This window comes from Pteropus medius, unplaced genomic scaffold, assembly GCF_902729225.1.
Source record: "Pteropus medius unplaced genomic scaffold, Ma_sr-lr_union100, whole genome shotgun sequence".
NCBI classification, from domain to species: domain Eukaryota; kingdom Metazoa; phylum Chordata; class Mammalia; order Chiroptera; family Pteropodidae; genus Pteropus; species Pteropus medius.
The window spans coordinates 2,597,042-2,614,955 of NW_024351733.1; the positions used below are offsets into that span (position 1 = coordinate 2,597,042).

General features: G+C 32.5%; 1 protein-coding gene across 1 annotated transcript in view; it reads left to right on the forward strand.

Moving 5' to 3' along the window:
* Window positions 1-17,914, forward strand: part of DMD (dystrophin) — a 1,897,222-nt gene that overhangs the window by 1,172,939 nt on the left and 706,369 nt on the right. Inside the window, 2 exon segments of the mRNA XM_039846417.1 lie at window positions 2,888-3,035; window positions 5,264-5,413. Coding sequence (XP_039702351.1) covers window positions 2,888-3,035; window positions 5,264-5,413 — 298 coding nt within the window.

The window sequence follows — 17,914 nt, forward strand, 5'->3', positions numbered from 1 at the left end:
GAATGAAGTAAAGGTGAATGAGCAATTGTAGGATGGTCACAATTTTCAGAATAGTATCAATGAAAAAAACAACAAAGAAATAAATAGATGAAATTTTATTTATAAACAAATAAAAATATATTTAAAAAGCAAAAAGGTAAAAGGGAAGCTGGAAAAACATTCTCAATAAATATATATTTTAAGGTAATCTTAAAAGAGCTCTTAAAAACAAGAAAATAGTGAGGAAAATGAGCAACAGACTGCAAACAATTTACAATTGAAACAGAAATGACAAATATACACACATATACAATTTTTTTCAAATTTTCTATTAATAAACAATGTAAAAAACATCCATGACAAACTATTTTTTCCTCTATCAAGTATATAGATCGTAATGCTCAGTAATAATAAATATGTGTAGAGATAAGTATTTTATAACTGTTGGTTGGAAGTATATGAGTGTTTTTACTACCAGCACTGCAAAGAAATTATGCAATGTGTACCTAAGTCCTTAGTATTCTTATAGTTAACTTTTCTTCCTCATTCCAAGGAAATTAGCAGGTGCATAAGCCAAAATGCATAAACAAATGTATTTGTTATAGGATTATTTATTATAATGAAAAATTGGAACAAAACTAAATGCCTAATTACAGAAGAATGGTGAAATATGGTGTACTCATAAATGGCTTATTACTCAGCTCTAAAATTGATTTTTCAAAGAATAATTAATGACTTTAGGAAATACAGTAGAATATTAAATTAAGAAAATAAGTACAGAATGTTTATAGAGTTTGATTCCAATTAAATATATAAATCTCAACGTACAATGAATAAGTATATTGCCCCTCTTTTTGTTTGTTGGGTTTTGGAGGTTTTTTCCTCCCTGAAATCGTCAGTTTCTAGATGAAGGTTGGGAAAAGCCTTACACATCTGTCTAGGTTTTACAAGTGTAATTAGATTTTAGCAAAGTATTATTTAACTAAGATAAGGAAGATTGGTAGAAATAAGGTGATCTCAGCGTTTGGGACACTGTGCGAGATGATCTGGAGTCAAATACTAAAGGTTACAAAGAACTGCAAAGAGTAGAAAAGAGAAAAATGAGATAGACTGACAAATACACTTGAATCTTAGACCGAAAAATTGAACCGGCTTACAGATTTTTAACAAAGGATGTCCATAGTGGTATTTTTTCTTCTTCCAGAATTGCTTCTAAGTCCAGAGTCTGAGGAAAAATGGTACTATCCCACATTCTAAAACAAACTGCCAGCAGTTAAGACCAGCCACTTTGCACAGGGTTAACTGAGAAGTGACGGTAGCATTATGTCTACTACCAGTGATTTCCAGCCTCCTCTGTACCCTATGTCCCAGTCAGAATTAAGAGGAGGACTCAGATGGGGTGAAATGGTTAGCTCTGTGGGGAGTGCAGTGTTTGTGGTGAGAGTCTGTTCCCTCACTCCCCGCTTTCAACTCTCCAAAGTCAAAGGTAAGGGCTTCAATATAATCACTGAAAACAAGTATGTAGAATGCAAGAAGGGAATTCTATGCCCAGTAGAATTCCTGACAGTTCGTAAGCCCTCAAATATTTAACTTAAAGCAAAAAAACAAAAACAAAAAACCCTCAAAATGAAAACAGCCCAAATGTCCACCAACAGAGAGATATTTATACAATTTAATACTGAACATCCAAGAGAATAAAGAAATTAATCTACACACAATATGGATGATTATTGTAAAGTGTGTGTTGAGTAAAAAATACAAGTCAAAAAAGAATATATACCATATGGTTCTTTCCATATACATAACGTTTAACTAGCATACTAGTTATACTTGGAGGTAGTGACTATAAGAGACAGAGGGTCCTCTCAGCTTCTGATGTCATTCTGTTCCTTTCTTTGGTTATTTGGTATGTCCAATTTTTAAAACTATATTGAGCTATACAGTTATATGTGCACATTCTTATATGTATATTATACTTCAATTAAAAGTTTACATACAAGGTATATATATATATATATATGTATGTACACACACACACACACACACACACACACACACACACACACACATATTCCCAAAATACAACAAAACAAAAAAATCGTAAATTATTTTAGGTGCAGATCATTTTGCTCAGCTGTGTTACAATTCAATGTGTAAGAATAAATTTATGGCTAATTGAATAACATATAGTGTATGCATTTTGTAATTAAAAACTTCCACTAGTATAATGTATGTTAAATTTTAAATCAGTTTTCCTCTTTCTTCAAAAAGGATTGTGAAACATAATTTGGAAAACATTTTAACACATGATAATTTAGGATTTTTATTTTAATTTCCTTATTTTTCCTTTACTCTGAAGTTGTCCATAAAGGTATATTCTATCTTAAGCATTTTATAAAATGCAACTTCATATTGTATACTTGCTTTGGTGCAGTGGTTCTTTAACAGGGGAAGTTTTGCCCGCAATGAGGATATTTGGCAATGCCGCAAGAGATTTTTGGTTGTCACAACTGTGGGTAGGGGAAATGCTACTGGCATCTAGTGGGTAAAGGCCAGGGATACCGCTAAACCTCCTACAATGCACAGAACAGCCCCTTAATGACTAATTATCCAGCCTTAAATATCAGTAGTGCTGAGTTTGAGAAACATTGTGCTGGTTTAATAAAATAATGTTGGAAGTTTAAAATTAGAATTTTTCTTGACCAATTTTAATCTCATAGTTTAGAGATTTTTGAGATATTGAAATTGATCAAAGTGAATGAATTTTTTTAAAAATTGTATTAACACTTTTTACATTGCTTGTATTCTTGAAAGTGTGTGACAGAATTTTTTGTTTTGCTTTTTCTTTAAAAAAATAGAAAGTGTGAGAAATATGTTGTTTGTAACAATTTTATTCTTCTCTCTCCAGGCTAGAAGAACAAAAGAATATCTTGTCAGAATTTCAAAGAGATTTAAATGAATTTGTTTTATGGTTGGAAGAAGTGGATAACATTACCAGTATTCCACTTGAACCTGGAAATGAGCAGCAGCTAAAAGAAAAACTTGAACAAGTCAAGGTAATTTTATTTTCTAAAATCCCTCAGGGCCCACTTGTATAAAGAGAATATGAATCTATTTTTTAATGTATTTAATCATTAATTTCCTGCTGACTAGGTTATTGATAGTTCTTCACTAGTTTTTCTCACAACTTTATTTTATCTTAACCCAATGCTTTCCAATATGCATATATATATATATAAAATATATATATATAAAAACATATAAAAATATATATATATATTTTTTTAAATGTGTGTGTATGTGTGCGTAAAATGCATGGCAGTATTTTTACAACTAATTTGAAATTAATTTTAGACTTATTGGAAAAGTTCATAGCTCCAAATTATTTTAAAAACTAGGAAGAATCTTTATAGAATGAATTTCATTTTTTAGGGAAGATTTTAATCACCAAATCAATCCAACTACTTTCAGCCTCTAATTAAGTGTTCAGTTTGCCTGAAGCAATGTTTTTGTGTGAGTGAGAGGATGGTGGGTGTCATGGTGTTGGTTTACGTTCTAGTACTGGTTGAATAGACATCCAGTTTATTCAAATTGCTTTTCATGCCTTCCTACCGTCATGTCTGCTCATCTCTGATTATCTCATCTGGCTGACTGGCATGGCTCTAATTGTGCAGTTGGGTTAACTTTTATGGTTTTAGTTCTAGGAAAGAGACACTTTGCATCTGTTTTTAAATCTTGAAGGGAAGATGAATGAGAAAGGGAAATTAACATTTAATCATTCCCTATTATGTACTTAGCATTAGATATATTTACATCTGCTATTTTATATAGTCTTCATATCAAACTTTCAAAATGATTGGAATTATCCTCATTTTACAAGGTCACACAACCAAAAGGAAATGGAATTACTCCTTTATCAATGATTCAGTTGGTTTACATGTGCAAATTGACTCTCATGTCAACCACTTATTTCTCTGACACAAATTTGTACCTGAACAGAAAAGTATAAAAATAAAATTATTGCTTAATTCAGTAAACAAATAATGAGTACTACTATATGTCAGATATTACTCTTAAGTATTTGAGGTTCAAAAGTAAAAAGTTTTGAATCTGTAGTCATTTGAATATGGTTATGTCATGGAAAAATGAACTCAGTTCTTGAAAATTCGTCTTTTCTAAGTATATTCAGTGTCATATATAGCAATATAATTGCTAACCTATTTAAGAGACATCTTTAGCAGCATTCACTTATTAATAAATTTGCATTGATTTTTCTTTTTTCCTTAGACAGTCTAGATCAGCACTGTCCAGTTGAACTTTCCATGATGATGGATATGTTCTACATTGTCTATTTCAGTAACCACTAGCTACGTGTGCCTTATGAGTACTCAAAAGGTAGCTAGTGTGCATGAGGAAATGAGTTTTTATTTTCTTGAACTTCATTTAATTTAAATTTTAAAAGATTCATGTGGTTAGTGGTACTGTATTGGACAATACAGCTCTAAATAGCAGAATAAAAGACAGTTATTAAAATAATAGTGGTTTTGTAGATCTTGGAAAGGGCATTGATAAGTTGATGCTGAATGAATAAGAGAAATCCAGGGATATGGAAAAGTCAAAAGTAAGGATTCTTGAATGAAACTGCCCAAGTTTGAATCACAGGTCTGTCACTTGCTACTTTTGTCCTTGGATCTGGTACTTAACCTCTCTGTTGGTATTTAACCTCTGTCTCAGTTTCCTTCTATGTAAGATGAAGATAATAGAATCTACCTCATAAAATTATTATTTAAAAATTAATTGAGATAATAGATGTGAAGAGATTAGCACAGTGCCTGGTACCTGATGTGTTCTCAATGTTAGTTACTTCTTAATATGATAATGCAATTTCTCATTCAGTGATATGTTACTACTTGGAGGCTTAATACCTAAGAGGGTGACGAATTTATCCAGATTGTTCTATTTCTAATAGAAATGTGTTTTCGGGCTCTTAACTCTGTTTGGGGTGTTGTTTTAAAGCTGATATCATATGACATTTTTCTCTTGGAAAGACAAATCTCTGAGGGAAAAGATATCCTGGTCCTTTCTAGGATAATTTTATTTACTTGCTAGTGGATGATTCAGTCTATCAGCTATGTGTTCTATAGAAAACTGTTAGTATTTGAGGTACCGGTAGTCCTTTGGTCAAGTTGCTTCATTTTGATAGATTAATCAATAGAGTCAAAGACAAGGTAGTTGGCATTGTGCTGTAATTAATTTTAAAAGTTGTTGCATTTGTCTGTTTCAGTTACTGGCAGAAGAGCTGCCCCTGCGCCAGGGAATTCTAAAACAATTAAATGAAACTGGTGGAACAGTGCTTGTAAGTGCTCCCCTAAGCCCAGAAGAGCAAGATAAACTTGAAAATAAGCTCAAGCAGACAAATCTTCAGTGGATAAAGGTTAGACATTAATCATTTCTCCTGTCACATGTGTTAAATGTCGCAAGTGTTTATATTTGTTTTGTTTCATGGGCGTTTTATTGGTGGGGGTGGGGGTGGGAGGCTTGTATGTCGATATTTTTTTTAACCTGACCATTTGATTTGGCCGAATAATTTGTTATGGATGGAAATAGTGGTGGTGGAGGATGGTGCATTAATGAGCAAATGCCAAAATATACGCCACTATTACTTTGCATGAATTATTCTAAATAATTAGACCAGAAAAGGGATGAAGTAATTAATTCGGTGTTCAGGTGAATATTAACAGTATTTAAACACGATGGAGGTGATACAGTTCAACAAGTATCATGAATCGGATTCACTTACCTTTACTGTAGTATAAACTTAATCAATGCTTAATTTATGCTAACCTTCTTCAAAGGGTGTTTTATTTATTTATTTATTTGTTTGTTATTTACTTATTTACTTAGCTGCTTGCTTGAGAATTTTCTTTCTACTACAGATACTTTTTAAATCTAATATTTAACAATGTTTATCAAAATGTAATGCATACTTACTCTTTAAAACCAAGTGGCACATATGAATTTATAATGAAAAGCAACATCAATTAATCTATCATCATTTATCGAAAGACAATTCTTTTCCCACTGTATTGCTATGGCAATTTTGTCATAAATCAAGGAAACATGTATGTATGAATCTGCTTCTGGATTCTGTATTCCCTTACATTCGATTATGTCTGTTCTTCAACTATAACCACACTGGCTTAATAACAATCATTTTTTAACAGCTTTATTGAGATATAATTTATATACTGTACAATTCATCCATTTTGAAGTGTACAATTCAATGGTTTTGGTATATTTTTTAAATTGTGGTAAATCTACCTATAAACATAAAACTTGTCATTTTTATTATTTTTTTATTTATTCATTTTTTAAATTTATTTTTTATGGTGACATTGGTTAACAAAATCCAATAAGTTTCATCTGTATACTTTAACAGTAAGGCAGATATATATTTACATTGTGTGTTCACCTCCCATAGTTAGATTTCTTTCTGTCACCACATATTTGACCCCTTTTACTCTATCTCCTCCCTCTCCCTCCCCACTCCCCTCTGGTAACCATTAGTCTATAGTCCATGTCCATGAGTCTCTGTTTGTTTGTCCTGTTCATTTGTTGCTTTTAGGTTTATATTCCTCGTATGAGTGATATCATGTGATTTTCAACATTTTCTGTCTGGCTTATTTTGCTTAGCGTGATTATCTCAAAGTCCATCCATGTTATCTCAAATGGCAGTATTTCATCTCTTTTTATGGCTGAGTAATATTCCATTGTACATATGTACCACAGCTTCTTTAGCCAGTCATCTATCATAGGACACTTCAGTTGCTTCCATATCTTGGCCGCTGTGAATAATGCTACCATGAACATCGGTGTGCAAATATCTTTTTGGATATGGGTTTTCAAATCTTCGGGGGTAAATATCCAGTAGACGGATTGCTGGATCATATGGTAGATCAATTCTTAGTGTTTTGAAGAGCCTCCATACTGTTTTATCATAGCGGCTGTATCAATTTGCCGTCCCACCAGCAGTATATGAGGGTTCCTTTTTCTTCACATCCTCTCCAACATTTTTATGATTTTTAAGTGTGCAATTCAGTGTCATTTGTTACATTCCCAATGTAAAACCATCACCATCATCTATATCCATAAATTTTTCATCACTCCAAACAAAAATTCCGTAACCATTAAGCAATAATTCCCTATCCCCTACCCCCACCCCCTCACACACAAAATAACCTCTAATCTATGCGTTTCTATGAATTTATCTATTCTAGATATTTCATATAAGTGGACTTATACTATATTCATCTCTTTGTATCTATATTATTTCACTGAGCATAATGTTTTCAAGGCTCATCCATTTTGTAGCAGGTATCAGAACTTTATTCCTTTTTATGACTAAATAAGATTCAATTGTATGTAGATATACAATTGTTTTATTTAAACATTGGGATCTGGTAATGTAAACCTTTTAACTTTGTTCTTAGTCCAGCTTGCCTTTGCTATTTTTGGTTCTCTGATTTACCAAGTACATTTTAGAACCAATTTGTTAATTTTTACTAAAGCCTGCTGGGATATTTTTGAAATTCTGTTGAATTTGTAGATCACTTAACATCTTTACAGTATTAGAACATCTAATCTGTGAAAATGATAAATATCTCCATTTATATAGGTCTTCTTTAGTGCCTTTTTAGTAATAGTGTGCAGTTTTCAGTCCAGAGACCTGCACATATTAGATTAAATCCCCAGATAGTTGAAATTTTGATCCTATTATAAATGGGATTCATTTTAAATTTTATTTTCTCTTTGTTCTTGGTATATAAAAATATAATAGATATTTTATATTAAGCATGTATCCAGTGTCTTTGCTAAATTCACTTATTAATATTAATAGTTTGTAGAATCTTTTGCATTTGTTTTAAGTGCAAAATCATGTCATCAAATAGAGGTTTTTTCTCTTTTCAATCCTTATTATTTAATTTTTTTTCATACATTAAGACCTCCAAAACAATGTTTGATGGGAGTAGCGATAATGGGAATCCTTAGCTCATTTTCTGTCTCAGGTGGAAAACTTTCAGTAATTTAGCATTGAATAAGATGTTTGTTGTTGGATTTTTTGTAGGTTCTCTTAATCAGATTAAGAAATTTCTCCTCATTCCTAGTTTTTGAAGTTTTTATTATGAATAGGTATTGAACATATTCAAATGCTTTCTGTGCATTTATTAAAATGATTATGATTGTCCTCCTTTGTGGGAATGTGATAAATTATAGCCATTAGTTTTGGAATGTGAAACTACTTATGGATTACTGAAATAAATCCTATTGGTCATGATGTCTTGTACTTTATATAGATTGCTGGATTGAATTTTCTAATATGTTGTTTAGGATTTTTATATTTTTGTTCATGACAGAAAATGATCTGTAATTTATTTTAATATCCTCTCAAGTGTTGAGAGCATTGTTAGTCTAGACTTATAAAACAAGTTGAGAGGAACTCTCTCTTTTGGGGGGGAAGAAATTATTGAAGATTGGCATTATTTCTTCCTAAGATGTTTCAAAGAATTTAACCAGAAAGCCATCAGGGCATGGAGTTGTTTTTTTTCTGGGAAAGTTTTTGATAACTGGTTCAATTTTTTTAGTAGATATAGGGGATGATTAGATTTTTCATGTGTTGTGTGTGCCAGCCTTTGTAACTTGTGTATTTCAAGGAATTCATCTGTATCCTTGACATTTTCTCTTTTTGGGCTGTAGACTTTCTTCATACAGCTAGCAATCCTTTATAGATTTATATGTAAGAATGAGAAAATAGAAGGATGAAGAGCACAAAGTACCAGACTGGATCTTGTTGACTGGGATATTTCACCCTATGTGTTAAGGCAGAGAGTTTATTCTCATGTTAAAAGATACTTTCAAATTCTACAATGCAGCGGTCTTTGACATATTCACACCAACTGCTGAGATTCTTTCCAGATACCAAGTTCAATTTATTTAAATAAAAACCCGACACTTTTTATTTTGATTTATGTTTATTTTTACTTGTAGGTAAGTGCTAAGGTAAGACCATTCATTTTATGGTAGTTTTGAGCTAGGGGCAAATTTCCATCCACAAACTTTCAGTGCCCCCAATTTTATCCTGCTACTTAGCCCCAATTATTACAGCATTTTTCATCCAAACACTTCATACGTTGTGCCAAGTTCAGATCCCCTTATACCTAAGGCTACTTCTTCCTTACTTTATATGTCCCCACATGTACTTTTCTCATATATACTTTGACGCACCAAGAATGTTTTGTAAACTCTCACCTACTTTTGACCACAATTCTACTGCCTTACTGAGCATATTTAATACGTGTTCACTTTATTCAATCCAAAATATAAGGCAAATTGTAATCTTTTAAACCAGTAGCAAAACCATGCCAAGAGGATATTGCAGAAGTATAATTTTTCATGTAATATAAAATAGCTTCTTTCAAAAATAGCACAATTGCCTCCAAAGAATTTGCTTGTTATTCATCAGTATCCAACAAAATTGAGAGGTATGAAGAAGTTACACTGAGAAAAGTTTGTACATAGATGATTTGAAAAGAAAGTATTAGCGACTTCATTTTGAATTGTGTCAGGTTATTATATTTTTAAATTGATGCTAAAGTTCTTGTAACAGATCATTTACATAACTGGTCAAATATTTATGAAATAAAATAAATACCAATTATTTGACATTAAAATCAAAATATGTGTTTAGGTCCCTATAATTCAAGCAAGTATGTATTTGAAAAAATATATGTATATATATACACACACACACACTTGCTTTGCTTATGTGAATAATCAGAGTAAAGCATTTTAAAGTGAATTTTTCCTGCTAAAAATATAAAGTTTCTTCCTTTAATAATTTCAGAAAAGCCATGTAAAGATACGGACATTTGCATATGGAGGGAATCTGTTTTCCTAGTAATCAAATTTTGTAGCCACCTAACAATATAAATAAAATCATTCCTCATAGGAAGAGAACAAGGAGAAGAATTGACCCAAAATGTTTTACAGTATCTCAGTACATCTTGATATTATAAAAGGGAACACAAAAATTATAATTGTAGGAAATGTGAGAGAACTATTTAAAACACACAATACCTGCTTTGTGAAGAGTGAAACATGAGTCAAGGTTTTATGTGTTCCACGACAGCATAAAATGCAAAATTTTTATGATAGAAAATTAAAACCAAGACTATAAATGTCATCTTGTATAGACTTAAATTACTATATCATCCACTATATCTGTGTCCCATCCCAAAATTATTTTAATGCTATGTTTTTACCACCAAATGTCTTCAAATTTGGAATCTCATTCATTAGTCATATTAAAATCTATTTAATTGTCTCTTTTCAATCTCTATGCTACCCTATCCCTGTTGGTTTAAATTTAGGAATAGAAACAAAATGGTCGGTGCACAAGTCAGTTTAAAAAAAAAAAGAAGTAAAGAAAGATGGTCAAGGTGATCAAGAGGTGGTCTTGATTGTCATTATTCCTCAAAAACTGAATTATTAGAAGAGAGAAGAAATAATGGGGACCCCTCCCCTGCATTCTCCAGCCCCTGTTCCATCCAAAGGCTAGAGTGGGTGGTATAATTATAACTAGGAGGTCATGGTTGCTGGGATACAAATATGCCAATTTCTTAATACACAGTATCTCCAAAAATGTCCTACTATCACAATCTCTGGTAGCCAGTGCCTTTCTCCGTGGCTAACTCTAATATGTTGTATCCTGCTTATTTACCCAATTTACCAATTACTTTGACAGCTCTATGTTTCATTACTAAATAAAGAAAACAGAGATGGGGGGGTAATATAGCTATTCCTTTAAGGGAGGGGTGGACTCCATAATGGGCTTATTGCAAACTGTATTAACTTGCCTTGGGTAGCTTCTCTTTATCTAGAGATGGGAAATGTTGCTTTAAAGCGGAATACAGGCCGTGGTTTAAATTTGTGGCTACCACCAGATAAGAATCTTGAAGTGATATCCTCATTTTTGTCTAATATTTATCTTGACCTTTACAGTCTTTAACAGTAATACTCCTAAGATCCACAAAATGGGAATGTTATTAAAGCTAGCCTCTGGCTTTTTTCTCTGGTTGTCTCACTCTATGATCTTCATACACATGTCTGACTTTGTGTTGTTTTTAAAATTTGTCACTCTTCATATTTCTTTGTATTTTCTCTGAATGTGTCTGTATGTGTAGGGGGTTCTCACTCCCTTCTTACCTCTTACCATCACTATTACACTCTTCCTCCTTCTGTATTATGTATGTCTTCGCCTACGAATTGACATCTTTCTATGTCTATCATGAATCCACTTTCCTACATGCATATATGTCAGTTTTGTTTTGTTTTGTTTTTTCCTGCCTGGGTAGTATGACACATTGCCTCCTACTCTCTCTTTCTTTACCTTTAATCTCTCTACTTTTAATCTCTTTTTAATCTTTTACTGTTCTTGTCACTTTGTAGCCCCATTCTTCATTCTTCATTGCTCTTTTTACACATTATGTGCAGGTATTTAGAAAAACTACCATTATTTAGAATCCAAATATGATTTGTCAATCTTTATTTTTAAAACATATTGCATACTTTCTGTACTTAATGGAAAAGGTGAAAAGATGGAACATTTATTTTGTAGATTCATAGGATTATTCAAATGAAAGGAGCTTAATGAACCTAAATTACTCTCAGATCTTCTAGATTAGAACAGAGTCCTAGAAAGGTTATGTGATTTATTTGAGGACACATTTTCCTCTATTTAAATATAAAAGGTATTCCAAAATAAATAGTTTTTTTTTAACTTTTTAGTGAAGCTCAAGTGATTTTTTCTGTGAATAATATACTAGAGACAAAGAAAAACATGGTTTCCCATTTCATCTCATTGCTCCTTTAAAGGTGAAAACTGGGGTTTCTTTTCGTTTACAAAAAACTGTATGGAGAGTTTTTGCTTTACTTTTTGATGTTTTTGGAAAAATAGGTGCTATGTTTTTAAATTATTTTCCAGATATTTATTTACTTAAATAGAACATTTGTGATTGTGTAACATAGGAAAGCATGTTTATGTTGTTTCAGAGTTAGTTATATGGCTGTGATTTTTGATGTTAAGTAACTTGACAGGTAGTATATATTATACATTCCTATTAGTCATAATAACTATATTTCTATTTTGTTGAATAACTTTAAATTTTTGCATGTCATTACTTGAAAATAATAAATTACTATTTTAATTTGCTAATGCCTAGATAGTATAAAATAGTGCATACAAAGACTAAAACATTTTACAAGCACAAATAACAAATTTTGCTGGAAAGTGAGTTTCAGTCAAGTACACCTTAATAAAAGAAAACTGATCCCCTTCATCTAGAAAAAAAAAGTTAGGTTTAAAAATATATGTAGCAAAGCTTTAATATAGGAATAATTTTTGTAATATTGATAATAGTCCAGGGATTATTTACAAACTAAATCACAAAATATATATTATGCAAGTAAAAATAAAGTGAAACTCATGGACCAGATCATTTTCTACAATATACAAATTACTAAGTTTCCAGAAATTTGGTTCATTTTGTATTAATCATCTTACTTCTGAGTATCCAACCAAGAGTAAATACTTTAGTTCTTTTAATTTGTGTAACCTAAATAAATGTTTGCAATGTAATGTCAGTCATTATTAGTCATTACTATAAGTGTGGAGAGTAAAAAAGAGAAAATTAAATCAAGCTAAACTTGACTTTTCTAGTCCTTGCTCAAAAATGAACATTTGCTCCAACAGATTATTTTCCTATCAAAGACCATGATTAATAGATTGTTCTAGTAGTGACCATTCAATCCTGCCCTTAATGTAAATTACTTTTTAACTAAAGAAAATAATCTTTACAGGAAATACAAGAAAATTATATTTACCTATTTATTATCAAGGCATGCAGCCTGATATTTCTTGGAAATTTATCATCTTGAAGATTTCCTTTATATAGTTAATAATTATATCATAGCATTTATTCTTTCATTAAATTATTCTTTCAACAAACATCTAAGGAATGACCACTATGTGCCACATGCTGTTCTAAGCATATCATAATCAATTCCAACCTTTGCCTTACTTAAAGGGCATTCAAAACTACATAGGGCTTGGCATTATACCTATTCATATCTCTAATTTATAGTTGCTAAATAGTTTGAGGCTGAGAGCTGAGGGTGGGAGTAGTAATTAACAGTTTATAACATAAGCATTCTTGATTTTGCCTCCTATAATTTTACATTGAGATGAGGATTATTACTACTAGATTGTATGTCATGAGTATATCTCAGTTTGCTCTGACAATCGTGGCTTTGCCTGTTATTCCATCATAATTTTTAATAGCTCTTTCATTATCAGAAGCATTCCACTTTAGAAGATTAAAATGTGTATACATAAGGTCACCCCAGTTATGACAATCAACATCAGGCTATTTGAGATGGACCTGGCCCAGTACTCTAACTATTGTTATTGTTACTGCTAGTGTCCTTAGCAGCAGCAGCACCCCTACGCTCTTAATCCATCAGTGAAGTTGACAGGTTTGGACTGTCCAAGAAACCTGGTTGCCATTACTACCAAATTAATCACTCTTTAATGATAGTAAGTTTTTAACAGTATGTGGTTTTTAACTTTCCAAACTATTGAAATGTCAAGCAATGCCGAGAATTTGGATCAGTCATTTTACAAATAAATAAAAAATAGGAGTTGTGAGGAGGCAATTTATAGTGGTGATTAATAGTGAGGTTTATGGATTATGGATTTTACCCGTTACTAGCTGTGTGCTCTTTTACCTACCCTGTTCATACTTCAGTTATAACATCCACAAAGCTCAGAACATGCTGAACATATTTTAGAGGTTGCCATGAAAATTCGGTGAGACAGTGTGTGGGAAATGCCAAACAAGGTGTTTTGCACAATGTTATTGGTCAAAAATTTTAGCTTTAATAAAAAAAAAAATAAGAGTAAGGTTAAAACAAAAAAAGACAGAGTATAAAATTCTTCCTGACTCAACTTTTTTTTTTTTTTTATTGTGGTAAAAGCACTTAACAGGAGATCTACCCTCTTAACAAATTTTTAAGAATGCAGTACAGTAAGAGTGCAATACAGTTTACTATAGGCACTGTATTGTACAGATCTCCAGAAGGTTTTCATCTTGCATAACTGAACCTCTATATCCATTGGACAACTCCCATTTCCTTTCCCTTCTTACCCTGGTAATTACAAGTCTACTCTCTGTTTCTATGATTTTGACTATTCTAGATAGGAGTGGAACCATGCAGTATTTGTCCTTATGTGAATGGCTTTTTTTCACTTAGCATAATGTCCTCCAGGAGGATACAGGTAGATACATGTTCTTGCATACGGCAGGATTTCCTTCTTTTGTCAGGCTGAACAATATTCATTGTCTCAATCGAATAGTTACAAATGTGGCTCTTGGGGGGAAAGCTGAAATATGTGCCACCATTACAAATTCAAGAACTGAAAGAGAATGGGAGTTGGAAGCACCAAGACTACCAAATGCCCCTAATGGAAGGCACAAAAGTTTTTCATCCAGTGCTTCCCCATTCCACTGATCTCATTATTCTCATTATCTATGACCAGGTAGCATTTCAGATAAAATGTGTTGGAAAACGATGGATTTTTCTCCTCACGTTGGCTGTGAAGTGCAAGTTGTCCACCGTTGTTTTCAAACACCTACATTTAAACATTTTAAGTATGAGCATAACTTAAGATGACATTTTTAACCCTGAGAATCTTCGCAATCAACCTTCACACCTAACTTTAACTCAGAACTCCCGACAGAGTATTATTGAACCTTCACACTGCTTCCCCGCCCCCTTCCCTACTTCCATTCTTGATGCCATTTCTCCCATTTTGGTGGAGTGATGAGAAACCATTTATAGGAAGTTTCATTGGAGCCAGATAATGTTCTATTAGGAAACCTTAACCTAATACTAGATATTCTGTTCATTTCAGTGCAATGCTATTTTTAAAAGATGTGAACAAACAGAAACCCAACATGCATTGTAGAATACTCATACTTGTGCAACAACTGATATATATATATATATATATATATATATATATATATACACACATATATATATACATATATATACATACACATATATATATAAATACATACACATATATATACACATACATACACACACATATATGTATGTATACATATGCTGAAAATTTGTCATTTACATATGCTGTGGACCAGACTTTATTAAAAAGGTAAACTAATTTTAGATAAAAAACAGATGTGACTATTCTCGACAAACTTTCTTCCCTGTTCACAATGAATTTAAAATGAAGAAAAATATGATGATGATAACAAAAGGAGAAAAATTTCATAACTCTGACCTTTAGTGTAACATTTTTGAAGTAAGTCATTTATTAACACAAAGATGTTTGCTTTGTAGTAAGGAACTTTAGAAAGAAGAAGAAATGACATAATAAAAGAAATTTTGCTAATATTAAAACTTATTCCTTTTGTTCCTGCAGTGCGTTGGCTTTGGAATGACTAGATTATATAGTGTCAACCCTGAGACCAGAGGGGTTGCCTTTCTTTCTAATAATTTAATAATCTTGAAATGCCATTAAATGGAGGCTTTCATATACTGACTCCTTAAACTGAGGTTGAATATCAAATGAAGATTAAAGCTATATTTAAGAGAATAAATTGTAAATTCTAACCCAGCTTCATTTATTACATTGTGTGCAAAGCCAGTATGTAATGCAAAAATAAAATAACAGTGCTATTTTTATAAAAGGTTAGAATCATACCAAAAATGAATTTTTCTGTCAAATCTTTGTGCTATTACTGTAAAATGTATGAGTTTATTTATGGGCCTAAAAGAATTTAATACTAAATCCTAACTACTATATGCATGTCATCTGACCCCTAGTGCTTCAAACCCTAGAAAAGGGACACCAAATGCTGGGTTGGCTGATGCATTCCGTTTTTGTTGTAGACCACCTGCCAGGGCTTATAACAGATCTGTAATGGGTTTCTTACCTTTTATTGTGTAGAAAATGGATTGATAGATTAGGCCCAGGGCCAGTGAACCATGGAACCCCGGTTTTCAGGAAAGAGTTTATCACCCTTTGATGTTATTTCTGTCTCGTGTCAGCCAAGAAGGATGAGCTAGATTATCTGAGAGTAAGCTGGATGCCAAAATCACCATTCCCCTCATTTATCCACCTTACAGTTCAGGGCAAGGCCAATGTATGTGTATGAAGGGACTGATAAAGGCCTGATGGGCAAATTTTGTTTTGCTGCCTTTTAATTTGCTTACTGATATTAGAACTAATCATAAAACATAGAAGGGACCATTTCAGTGTTTGTTGCTAGAGAAAATCAATCTCTTTTGCTGTAGAAGTAAAAATATTTGAACTGGATGAAATGGTACAGTTATAATTTGTGAACATTTTCAGTTATCACTGGGAAAAGTATAGTCCATCTTTGGCATGGTTGGCTAAGTGTGGAGGAAAAGAGATAGACCAGGAAATGGACCAGAAACCAAAGTCATTGCAAGGTTATTTCCAGAAAACTCCGATTGTCCTAATACTTGTATTCTATAGGCAACCGGAGACTGATGATTATACCTTAAACAGAGTCTGAAAATAAATTACTTATGAAAGTGACACATTCTGTCTGTTCATGCTGTGGGTTACATCAACAGTTTTGAATAGGGAAATAATTCTTGGACTTAGACTTTTATAAAGGAATCAAAGTCTGCAACTTGATCACAATTTAAATGACTGTCATAAAGATTGCTTTTTTGTTGCTATTACTGTTGTCACAAATCCTAGACCCATACAGTTATCTCCTTGAAGCTGCTTTATTGTTTTGTTTATATCAGTGATGTGTATCTTTCTGCTGGAATCATCGATGATGCTGGGGAACGGAGAGAGAAAAATTAGTTTTCAGGCGCTTTATAGGTACTCATTCATTGTTGACAAATAACAGACAACCCAGAAAACAGGAAAATTACTAGAAAGGACATTTTACGTTTTAGGTTGTATAGGGTTTGAGAGCAAATGAAAACAGTTTTTAAGTACTAAAATAATTAAGGAAGATGCCGATATTAACATCTTCAATTGTTTATACTGACACTGCTAAAATTCAATATGATTAATCACATCTACTTTGAGTGAAGAATCAATTTCCTTAAAATACCCCTTTCCAATTTCTCACTTAGTTCCTATGTAGTTACTTCTGAATGTGACCTCAAATACTATAATGTGTAATGACTCTGCTCCATCTTCCCACCCTCCACACTCTATCTCAGCACTGGAAAGATCACACTCTATCTCAGCACTGGAAAGATCACTAAACTTGCTGTTAATAACTCAGTCCCAATGTAGGTTTACCACTCTATAGCTCATAACTATTGACTACTTATTTAAATCTTTTGCCTTTATTTCCTCATTTTTACAATAGTGATGCATTATGAGACTTGTCTGTTCATCCCCTGGGGTTCAATGAGGAACTAAGGATCAAATATAGTACTTTGCTATGAGGAGTTAAATTGTAGTTCCTATTACAAGGTAGGAATAAATTCTCACACTGGCGGTAAGGAAGAAAATGTTAGTGTGCTATCACATACAGCAGCACTTCTCAAACCTTAATGTACACAGGAATCACTTAGGGATTTTGTTGAAACGAAGTTTCTGATTCAGTGGGTCTTTTGTAGAGTTTGAGATTCTGCATTCCTCGTAGGCTTCTAGATGATGCCAGGGCTCTAGGCCTCGGTCCACACTTTAATTAGTAAGGATATAAGGATGGCTGTCAAGTATCTGTGTGTGAGTTGAGGCCAAGTCCTATTCATTGCTATGTTCAGGCAGTGCATTTTGAGATACTGGCGAAGC